Here is an 11,380-nt window from a genome sequence, read left to right as displayed (position 1 = left end):
AAGGAAGAAACGCAATGAATCCATTCCGGCCCCTTCCTGTATTAAGTAAGAAAAATGTACTTTATAAACAACAAATAATGTATGAAAAGAATAATAATAATACATAATAAAAGAGAAAGTAAGGAAATAAACTGGTGGTATTAAGCGTATTTACATTTAAGGTTGAACGAACATGCAGGCGGTGAAGATGGGCATCTTATCCCTTAGCTTACAGCTACACACTTAATGCTACAATGCTAAATGTAGCTTGCACCTTTTGCTACACTGTATCGCTAACTTTAATTAGCAACGCAGCGAATTCCGGTTCTCTTTTTAAAACGATCAAACCGTCGTCAGTTAGAAGAGGACTTTATATTTAAATTTCGGTTTACCTCAAAGTAAAAGTTTGAGAGTTTGAGTGCAGGGACGCCGCGGTGTAGCTTTAGCATGTACTAGCGTGCGCTCTTTGTGGTATCTCAACTCAGCAGCTCACACCGAAACCATCGCAAAAGATGAAAAGCCGTTCATGCGAGGAGGGGCGGTTCATTATTCCAGGGGGCGAAGGGGGGCAACCTCTACTTTTTTTTACCGCTATCCGCCGGCCGCGGAGGAGGACGGTGTCCCTTTACACGGCGTGCATCGGTTTTTATCCGCACTGACAGGAAAATACGCCGTGAAACACCAGCGTAAATAACACACTCACATGTAACATCTTTTATTCAAGTGGTGCCTCTTTGAAAACGTCGACATCGGTCCAGACGGCGCAGTTTGATCGGTAACACGATCCCGCCCAACCCCCGCTTTTTTTCCAAAACAACAAAAATAAGGGCCGTTTCTGTCGTGGAAACCGAAAAAAAAAAAAAAAAAAAAAAAAAAAAACACAAACAAAAAAAAAAATAAACTGATGATTTCGTGTCTTTTGATGAACATCTGCTTTTCCGGCTGGCGGAAATTAGGAACACAATGCAGCCATTGTTCTCGGGCTCCCCGCGTTTAAACGGACTTCCACGCGAAAAAACGTGGCGGGGCGGACGGCGCGCTTAGGAGGCCGTGATGGTTTGGCGTTTTCGCGCGGAGGACGTCCGATAGCAGCAGGCGCTAGCATGGCCTGTAGCTTCGGCGGCTTCATCAGAACCAAAACTTGCCGTGTAAATAAAACAATGTAAAGGCGTAATAATAAGAGCAACTCGTGGCCGAGGGGTTACTTAAACATCACGTGTAATTCTTGAATAAATACATTTCAAAAATACATATACATTTTTTTATATATCTCATATTTATTTAGCTAGAAAACTGTTTTAAAATCTGAATGCAGCTGTGGAGGCTTTAAAACATGGCGTCGACATCGCTCTGGAAAAAAGGCTTTTCGTTTAAGAAGAAAAAAAAGCACTGCATACAATAATGTCTGTGTCACAGGGAAACGATCTCTACCCCCCCAGGAAGAAAAAAAATTTTTTTAACCAAACTCCGGGAGATCCGTCAGCGTTTCTCCGTCTGTTGGTGTTCTGAGGAAACATCTGCGGGCGTAAAATATTGCATATCTGGTGCGTCACTGAGAGGAGGAAGAGGGAGGACGGGCTTCTGCCTCCTCGCCAGCCTGATATTAACCTCAGGTTTAAGTGCCGTCGCGGCATTCTGTGTAGTTTCCTGCCGGAGGAAAAAAAAATTTAAATTTGAGGATAAAGTTGGGATTTAAAAAGTCTGGATTAAGTCCCAAATCTTGAATCTCGCTATTTAAAAATGCTTTGATTTCTCCCCGATTCTTTCAAAATGATCTGAGAGGGTTTCACTTTGTTTGTTTTTGTATCAAATCGAGACAAAACTCTTGGTGTCTTTACAAAGAGGTGATTTTCTACGCCGACGACTGAGCGATTAATATAATGGGGACGATTTTTTTTTTTTAATTTTGCAGGTTTTTCAAGGTTTTAATTTTGGATGCGCTGTTTCACCGCCACCCGGCGTCTCAGCTCGTCCCCCGAACTTTATCCTCAAAATCCGAGACGATTCTCCAGCCGTCCGACGCCACGACACCTGACATTCAATCATCCCAGCCGAAAAAGCGTCCCGTCATCTGGTAGAACTTCATGTTGAAGGGGCGGTAGAAGTCCCGTAGCCTCTGCACCACCTCCGGGTGGATGTTGGGGTGGGTCCGCCCTTTGGTTTTGCCCAGGCAGTGGGGTTTGCTGCTCCCCTCGCCCTTCTTCAGGCAGGGGAAGCCCTTCGTCTGGTTAAAATAAAAGTGTTTGTCCGTTATGATCCTCTTCAGGCCCAGGAAGTCCTGCACGCGGCCCAGCTCGCCGGCCGGGTCGCTAATGAGCTGCTCGCCGCTCACGAACAGGATCTGGTCCATGGGGAAGTACTGCAGCCAGTTCTCCAGGTGCTTGGCGTAGATGCCGATCTGGATGGCGCCCCACGAGGTGTCGATGAGCCCCGTAGTCCTGTTTTTGAAGGTCAGGCTCTCGAAGGAAGGGATGTCGGGCTTCTTGGACAGAGTCTGGGTGTAGTCCGAGATGCACCGGGTGACGGGGTCCCGCACCACCACGATTAGCTTGGTGTCCCTGGACATGGCGGCGATCCGGGCCGGAGCCTCTCTGGTGACGAAGTAGCTGGGGGTTTTCTCCATGGTGATCTGGCCCTCCAGGGTCTTGGGCATCAGCTCCCTGGGAGAGAAGAGAACAAGAAGTAGGAGCGGAGAAAGCTGCATATTTGGGCTTCAATTATCCGGGAAGAGCCAGATCCTTGTTTTGTTTTCGGTCGATCTCATCGGGATATCGATTCAGACGCACGGTGGCGAGCATTTTGGGCGTTCCCCGACGGAGCCCGAGGGCCTGTGACATCGAGACTCCCCCCGATCCGGCTCGACCGGGACGTCAATCTCGAAGCCGCCGCCTCTATAAAATATTGATACCTGACTCGAAAAGGTCTTTTCAGCGGGAGGATGCCTGCCGCTTCCACATGAGCCTGTGATTGATGAATGTACCCAATATAACAGTTTCTGTGTGTGTGTGTGAGTGTGTGTGTGTGTGTGTGTGTGTGTGTGTTGACTCTCCTTACAACTCTTATCCGGAACATGATTGTTTTGAAACATTGTCCGTAAACTGTGGTGAACAATGTGCTGTAGCCGTGGATGCTATCCCAATGAGCTCACATGCACAAATACACACACACACACACACACACACGTGCACACACACGTGCACATGCACAAACTACCTCCAGAAATACAATCCCCGTGATGAAAACACGATCGTAAATCAAGAGTCGAATATTTACCGCCGCAACAAAGTATAAACTCATGATAGCATCTACATAATGTGCCAATTTTTTTCCCCATTTATGAATTTATTTACCATTTCCTTGTATATTATTGTAGTTGCGTATTTTCTGGTGATTTGGTCAACTGATCTTGGGGCAGTTTGAGGACAGGGTGATGACAGCGAGTGATGTTTTTCCCCTCCAATACGCGGCGGATTTTCTGTCACTGTTAATTAATGTCTTATTATGTTTTTGTGTATCGTAAATTTCGGACTATAGAACGCATCTTTATATAGGCCGCACCTACAAATTTTTAAAAGAAAAAAGAAATTGTACATTAATAAGCTGCACTTGTCTATAAGCCGTCAAATCATGAGCAAGAAGTTACAGGAAAGATTTTTTGGAAAACTTTTAATGCAATAAATGACGGTAAACATCTACAACTACCGGTGCATAACGCAAATGTTTTTTTGCCGAACTTACGTGCAGCACTTTCCGAACTTTCCGTCTTGGACAGCCAGAACGAATTAAAATAAATTAATTAAAATAAAACCCATAAATTAGCCAAACCATTGTAAAAGCCATAGTTCTGTAAGCGTGTGGGAAAAAAGTAGCAGTTTATATGCCGGAATTAATTTTATAGAATGTATTATTTATCATGTAATGTTTCTTTTTTTTTTACAACGGATCTTAAGGAATAATTTTAATAAATGTATAATAACTGACAATGAGCTCAGTTTTACTAAATAGCCAATGGCCCTTTTTGGATTATTATTACCTTATTACATTCATTCATTTTCTACTGCACTCAGGATCGGGGGGCTGGGGGGGGGGGGGGGAGGGGGGCACATTCCAGCTGTGATTGGGCGAGAATTGGGGTTCACCTCGGATAGATGCAACCGTTCGCTCTCATTCACACGTCATAGCGAGGCCTACAACCATTAGCATCAAGAAGACATACAAGTATGGACCCTCTCATTTACATGCCTGGGCAATTAAAGTTCTCTTTAACTAGGATTTACTAACTGCGTGTTTTTGGGACTGTGGTTGGACACAGGAGAACATGGAGACTCCACACAGAAAGGCCTCCTGTCCGAATCAAAGCTGGGACCTGCTCGCCATGAGGCGGAATCGCTAACCGCTGCGCCGCCGTGCCGCCCCGGATAATACATCTTAATATAATTTTCAAAATGATCCGGTACCGAGATGAGGCGGTATTCTCACACCGGTTTCATGTGGTTTAAGAAGTACCCGAAAAAAAGGGAAGAAAGAGAAGAAGAAAAAAAAAAAAAGAATTTCATTAAATGAGAAAAATGAGCCATAAAACTCCGATGAGAACATTTGTTTGGAAAAAATAGTCCCGTCTGCCGGAGCCAAAGAAAGCGAGAGAGGGGAAAAAAAAAGAAGGGAATCTAAGAGGCTAATCCATTTGGATGAGCTTCGCCTCGACTTCCGCTCCTCTTCCTCCACTCTCGATCCGCCGAGCCGCCTTGAGGACAGTGACCTTAAAGCAAAGCAGGTAAAAGCAACCCATGAAAGATTAACATCCCCTCCCTGCGCCATTTAGAGCCTCTGCTGAATACAGCTTTAAAATTCACCAAAGTACAGAATGCAGCCCTCAATTATTCATCCGCCCTGCTGCTGCAGGGGAGGGGAAGGGAAGGGTTCGGGGTTTCGGGCCCCGGGATTGAACTCCAGGTTGTCGAAGAGGCCGGAGGCGACGCCGCGGTTTCCCCGTCGAGTACGGTTTCGCGCAATTGACGCGGATGGAGATCCCGGTGACCGGGGTCTCCGGTTTGGGATTTTCATCTAAAAATAAAATCCCTTTTTAACGGCTGTTAAATGTGTTTCCGCGGTTGGTCAAAACAAACACGCCGAGGAATAGCATCTTGTTTGCGGGACCTGCGCGGATCTTTATTTGTCTTAGTTGATTGCATTGACGGTGTGTGTTGGCGCGGGGTCGGGCCGAAGGGGCGGGAGGTGATGAGTGAACTGGATTGAAACAATGCGTCTCCGCCGCCAAGTAAAGATGGAAAAATTAAACGCGGAATTGAGAGAAATCAAAACAACAGGCCGGGGTTTGGTGGCGCGTTCAAGACGAATACACCCAACACACGTGAGACGCCGGAAACTTCAGTTGAATTTTTCGCAGCCGATTCTGAGTTAATCAAATTCCGATATCTTCGACGAGAACGGAAACGTCGTAGATTTCACCACACGGGGCCTCTGATTGGCTGACGGCTGCGGCAAAGACACGCCAAAGAAAATGTACACTTTAGTCGGGCAATGAGGGATAAAGTTGGACCAGAACCCATCAGAAAAATGCCAAAAGACTCCCGGTCGAGTGCTTTGGGATTTCTGACCCAAGAGGTCCAGTTCAGGTGGGACTCAAACACGAAACCCCTCTGGGTCGTGTCAGGGAACCAATGAGAACCAGGATTAGCAGGATTAGCATCCTCTTCCGGGTCCATAGGAATTCGGTGATTGGTGGAACCACTTTGGACGAAAGCTTTGAGAAATGAACGGAGGAAGAAGCAGAGAGGTTTCCAGGGCTTGCAGAGGGATGTCGACATTTCGGCCAAAATAAGTCTGGAGTTAGCAAACCGCGGCCGACGGTTCCCGTCATTCAGAACATGCACGCTGGGACATCTTCGCTCTCCACGTTGTCCGTGTTGTCTTCTTCTTCTTGCCGGTGGTTTGTTCTCGCAGATGCTTGGGTCATGCCGGCTCCTAAAACAAAACTAAAAGGTTCCCCTGGTGGAAGGCTACTTCCCGGAAGCAAATTCCAGCTATAGCATCAAATATGAGGAATGATCCTCACAATATGGCCACCATGTCCAACACCTGTACCGGTACAGCCTGAAACCAAATTCAAGCCTTCTGAGAAGCAAGTTCTCAGAAATTTTCTGTCTGAAAGTGGTTAATGCCTAGTGGGAGCAAAGTGCTAAAGCAGGGCTGGACAAACGTTTTAGCTCAGGGGCCGCATTGACTTTTAAAATTTGACAGACGGGCCGGGTCAGCACAAGATGCGATACATGTAAAAACATGTAAAAAACGTGTCAACCGTACACATCAGACTCGTCCGACATTTGTTTTGAACAAACAACCAGCTTGGTTTTGAAGTCTCTGACGTTTGCTTGCACTTCATGCACAAACCAGTGTTTCCTTTGTAGCTTCATATCCAGCTCATTCATGTGTGTCGGTATGTCCGCAGTAAAGGCTAAATCCCAAAACCAATCTGTGTGATTCAGCTCTGGAAAACTCTAGTGTTCTCAAGTAGCTCCCAAAATGAAATAATCTCCTGTTCGAGCTCCCACATTCATTGATCCAATCATTCACATCAAGTATGAATTCTGTACCAATCTTTGGCGGGCCGGATTAAAAGGACCAACGGGCCGGATGTGGCCCGCGGGCCGTAGTTTGCCCACCCCTGTGCTAACGGGACGGTTCACCCAACATACCAACAAACCCTCCGCTTGTACTCCTGCGCTCCTTGGAATATGTAAATGGATAAAAATCAGGTCAAACTCAATCACTGTTTCTTTAAGAAGGAAAGACTTGTATTGAAAAAACAAAATTGTTTTTCAGAAGCGGATTTAGGCGCCGATCTGCCCCTGACGCGCTAAAGGCTGTTAGCGCAGATTAGCTGATGCCAAAAGGTCCCTAATGTGTTGTGATGACAACGTGAAACTCCACGGCCTTCGTTGGAGAGCAAATCCAGATCGGACGGCGCGTTTCTCCTCTCTCAGAGCTCGCATCAGCTCTGCTACATTGCCCAACGAGTGTGTGTGTGTGTGTGTGTGTGTGTGTGTGACTGCTGTGAAACAAACGTCTCACTCCGGCGACATCTGGAAGGGCAGCGCCCGCAAAGGCCGGGGAGTCGATCGCACGAAACACGTCGACTAATGAGGGACAAATGGAAGAACACGGACACGTTCTGCTCCGGGTCATCTTCCCGAGCACGCCGAAGTGCGAGGAAGCGCCGGCTTCGGGGAAGCGGGCGCAGCGGCTTTATGACGCAAATGAGAAGGTTATTATGTTATGAAAAAGAAATGAGCCTGTGCTAAAGGAAGCATCCATATTTGATGGCGTGTGTCGAGCTCGCTCGGTGGTCAATGCACTCACAGCAGTTCGGGGGCGGCGGCGGCGGCGGCGGTGGGGGTGTCCAAGGTCAGCGAGGTATGCGGTGTGCAACATGAAGCCGGTCGTGTCCCCAAGTATGGAAGTATTCAGCTTGATGTAATTTTTATGGATACGGGGCGAATGCTTTCAGGTCGATCTCCAAAGTGCACTTGCTGGAAACGGATACAGGAGATCTTCGGCTTGGAGGACCTCCTCGTTCCTCCCCACCTTCGCTTCCCCCCAAAAAAGACAGATTTGGTTGACATCCCTCTTTGCAGCGACACCCGGTCCATCACACTTTGCTGAACGTAGCCCGGCATTTTCCATTAATTACCACGGCGACGGTTAGGAACAAACAAACATGCCTGACGGATGAGGCTGTCGTCTTATTTTATTTCGAACCCGTGAGAACCGAAAGCAAACACGCACGGCGGGAAGCGAAGTTTAATGAATTAATATAAAAAAAATTGCGCGCATTTAGCTTCGTGCTAAGTCGTAATTCAAATATACATGTATTTTTAAATGAATCAAATGATACTATGAGTAAATATGTCAATAAACAAATGGACATTTGGCAGAAAACGGTGCTCATATATGGATAAATATCTAAAAATATTTAAATATCCTGCGGTGCTCACCGTTCAAACACCCGAACGCATCGTCGGGTAATTCTCTGTAAGATTATCGATCGTGACTAATACGTCTCATTCATTTTAATTAGTTCTGGGGGAAAACGGAAATGAATTAAAGACAAAAAAAAAAAAAGAAATGTTGGCAAAACAAGCCCAAAAACCTTTTTCACAAGCCAAGATAATCAAAGCAGTCCAAACATGGACACGTCAGACAGACTCCACAGACGTGTGCGTGGATTAGATCCATCGTTTCGGACTCGGGAAACCTCTGGATCCAAAAACTGGACTATCTGGAGCATTAGCGACGTTAGCGCATTAGCGACGTTAGCGCATTAGCGACGTCTGACACCTGTTTGTCTTGATTCATCGAGCGAGACGGCGCAGACGTCGCTAATGCGTGTCCTCTGCCATTAGCGATGAGGGTGGAAGACGTGGTTTTAAAGGAAGCGGGTCGCGCCCGCGTTTCTTTTTCCATCCGACTCGGAAAAAAAAAGCGCGTTCTAGTGAAACTCCATCGGCGGGGTAGGTGATGTAACGGGCGGCGAGCCGTCCAAGCGCTCCAGATTTACTGCAGCTCCCCTTTGATGCCTCCATCGCGCCGCTAAAACACGTCTCCCCGGGCGACACTGGTGCGGGAAAACACAAGTAACAAGACCCCCCCCTCCACACACGCACACACACACACACACACACACACACACACTTCGCGACACGGCACGCGGACCCGAAACCCAAATCGGGAACACGGTGACACAACAAACATCTCGAGACGGAACGCCGGCTCATATGGAAACAACTAACGGGGCCGAGGAGGAAGAAAAAAACGGACGCTCGTTGTGGCGGCGCCGTACCCACATCCAATGTACACGTCAACGTGCACGGCAACCCTCAATGCGTCCTTTGTCGGCTCATCTGTAAAGCAACCGCTCCCCCACATTACCACGCTGAACATTTCCCTCGCAAAACCAAACAACCTCGCCCTCGTGACTCACGTCCGCTCGCCGCTAATTCAGAAAGTTCACATCCCAGAGGATCACGAAGGTAGACGCCGACCGGTTCTGCAACTCGGGAGCGATCGATTCGTCGAAGTCGAAGCCTTTACGTGATGAACCGGTCGTCGTCGCGTTCGCGTAGCGCTAACGGTCGCGTAGCGCTAACGGTCGCGTAAACCGCCGCGCTATTTGCGCGCTCTGGCCTCCCGTCCGAGGAGGCTAATCCCTGCCGCTATCCGCGACCTTTTAGCGAGCGGCTTGGATGAAGGCCAGCGTCTGTCAGTTGACGGAGGTTGTAAAGACATCGCGGCAAGCGGGCATGAGTGCTGTCCACCCCCTTCACCCCGTCCGGCTTTTGATTCATGTCCCCGTCTCCTGCAGGGAGGCATAAATACACTCCCACAGAGTTCCCTCGCCGCTACCGCCAGATAATAATCTTGTAATTGGCTCAATATTTCTGCTGTTTACAGGCCGAGCAGGGGCGGCGGGTGTTTTCCAGGTCAGCGAACGCTCGTGGAGGTCACGGGAGGTGGGTGGGTCGGAGTGACGGCTAAGTAAGAGGCTACTCTTTAGCGACGGGCTTTTTAGCTGCGAGCTAGCGGGCGGTTAACGTCTACCCGGCAGGGAGGGAGGGAGGGAGGGAAGGGGGACGGGGGGGTCCTTAAACAGAACCAGATCAGAGAACCGCGAGCATTAGCTACGCTAGCGCTGATATTTGTGTTTTATGCAAAAGAACAAATAGCAAAAAACACGTGGAAGACTTTTACACGCAAAGTGTCGTGTTGGTGATAAACGCACCCAGATGTGTCGCGGGGAGGAGCGAGAAGTTTCGGGTTAGCGCCGCGCAGGACCTCCAACTCAAACCGAACCGATGGGATGTGCAGAAGATTAACCCCCTAACTTAAAGAATGAAATATTTGGGATTTATACTAAGATTTTCTGGATTGAACAGCCGCGTCGGCTTTGACTTGTTCGGCTTTTGAAAATAAACACTAAAAATGCTCCAAAAAGAAAAGATGATTTATTTTACATATAAACACAAAAAAAATTTCGAGCCAAAATCCTCAGATGACCGGCGATATATGTCAACAAACATGTTATTGTGTTAATGATAGTGTGAGTGATCCCCTCATTTTTTTTGTTTTTTTTGCACACCACTTGTTGAATATATGATGTCATTTTAACATTTTAACATTATAAAAGTATCTCATTCTCCCTAAAAAAAAATGGCTCGTTTTTCCAATTTTTTCGTGTTCTATGTCAAATAAATCATCTTTTCTTTTTCAAATTTAGATTTTTTGAAAACTCTAAGTTGACTTTTTTGGGGGGATTTTTTTGGCACCTGCTGTTTGACTCAACACACACTCGGTGTTTCCTTAAACTTCGGCGGCCTGATTTTCGTCCCAGCCTTATATTCTGCCGACCAAAGTTGAAGCCATCCAGGTTTTTCCGATAAGAAAAGAAGCAACGGGTTTCTTACGATGTTCCGAATCCGACGAAAGTCCGTTTCGTAACCTTTGTTTACTTAATAACACAAAAGGAAACCGGAGCGCAATGTTGGAGTGATTCGTGGGAAACTTGCAGGGGGTAGGAAGCAATTTTTGAAAAAAAAAAGACACGCAATTAACTAGATAAGAGAGTTGTCTATTCTTGGGAAACGCCGTGGGAAGGCAGAGGCCGGACCCTCCCGGGAAACTGCAAGGATCAGATAGCAAAGTCAAAATATTTGCTTTAAAAGTAACAGGAAATTCAATGTCGGATTGATAATTAGCCGTAGGTGGAACGGTTATGAATGAGCTGCTTAGCGCCGGTTGGAGGGATGCAGATTAGCGCTCCGGAGTTTGAAAATGTTTTATAATCTGGTGTGTAATCCCGGACGCCCGTCTCGCGGATTCATCCTCCGGAGACGGGCAGCGAAACCGATCCGGCTTCAACTTTCTTTTTTTTTCCGACTAGTTTTGTGAAGGTCAATACAGCAGCCTAATATCCGAAAAATATTTAAAAATCAAAGCAATAAAAAAAAAATATATATAATAAAAGAAGCAAAAGTAGCTCCCCTAAAAGTCTCAGCCTCCTCGTTTATTTTCTTTCCGCAGCGCCGGCAAAAACTTGCCTCTCGAACGCCAGATTTATTAATAAAAAAATAAACGATAAAAAAAAAAATAATAAAAAAAATACTTCTGGTCCTTCTGGCTCCGCTTCCTCGCTCTCTCTCTTTTATACACCCTCAAATATCAGAGGCTTCATAAATAACGTCCGGGGATGAAAGAAGAAAAACAATAATCGGACTTAACGCCATTTGTTTCTGGCTGAAAATGGATTCTAGCAGGAGTACAAGAATAATATTGCACTCTGCAGTAAAAATATAGAGAGATTTTTTTCCCCCCCGAAAAATCTTGT

At 46.7% G+C, this 11,380-nt stretch overlaps 1 protein-coding gene across 1 annotated transcript in view; it reads right to left on the bottom strand.

The window, feature by feature from the left end:
- Positions 1–678: 678 nt before the first annotated feature.
- LOC147215332 (heparan sulfate glucosamine 3-O-sulfotransferase 3A1-like) overlaps positions 679–11,380 on the bottom strand; it is a 35,449-nt gene continuing 24,747 nt past the window's right edge. Inside the window, exon 2 of the mRNA XM_086139697.1 lies at positions 679–2,639. Within this exon, the coding sequence (XP_085995823.1) occupies positions 2,018–2,639 (622 nt within the window). The 3' untranslated portion in view covers positions 679–2,017. The remainder of the gene's footprint in view (positions 2,640–11,380) is intronic.

This window comes from Fistularia commersonii, chromosome 32, assembly GCF_037954325.1.
Source record: "Fistularia commersonii isolate RoL2024-O1a breed Wild chromosome 32, RoL_Fcom_v1.0, whole genome shotgun sequence".
Lineage (NCBI taxonomy): Eukaryota > Metazoa > Chordata > Actinopteri > Syngnathiformes > Fistulariidae > Fistularia > Fistularia commersonii.
Note: the sequence above shows the minus strand (reverse complement) of the source record. Positions and strands in the feature narration are given on the sequence as shown.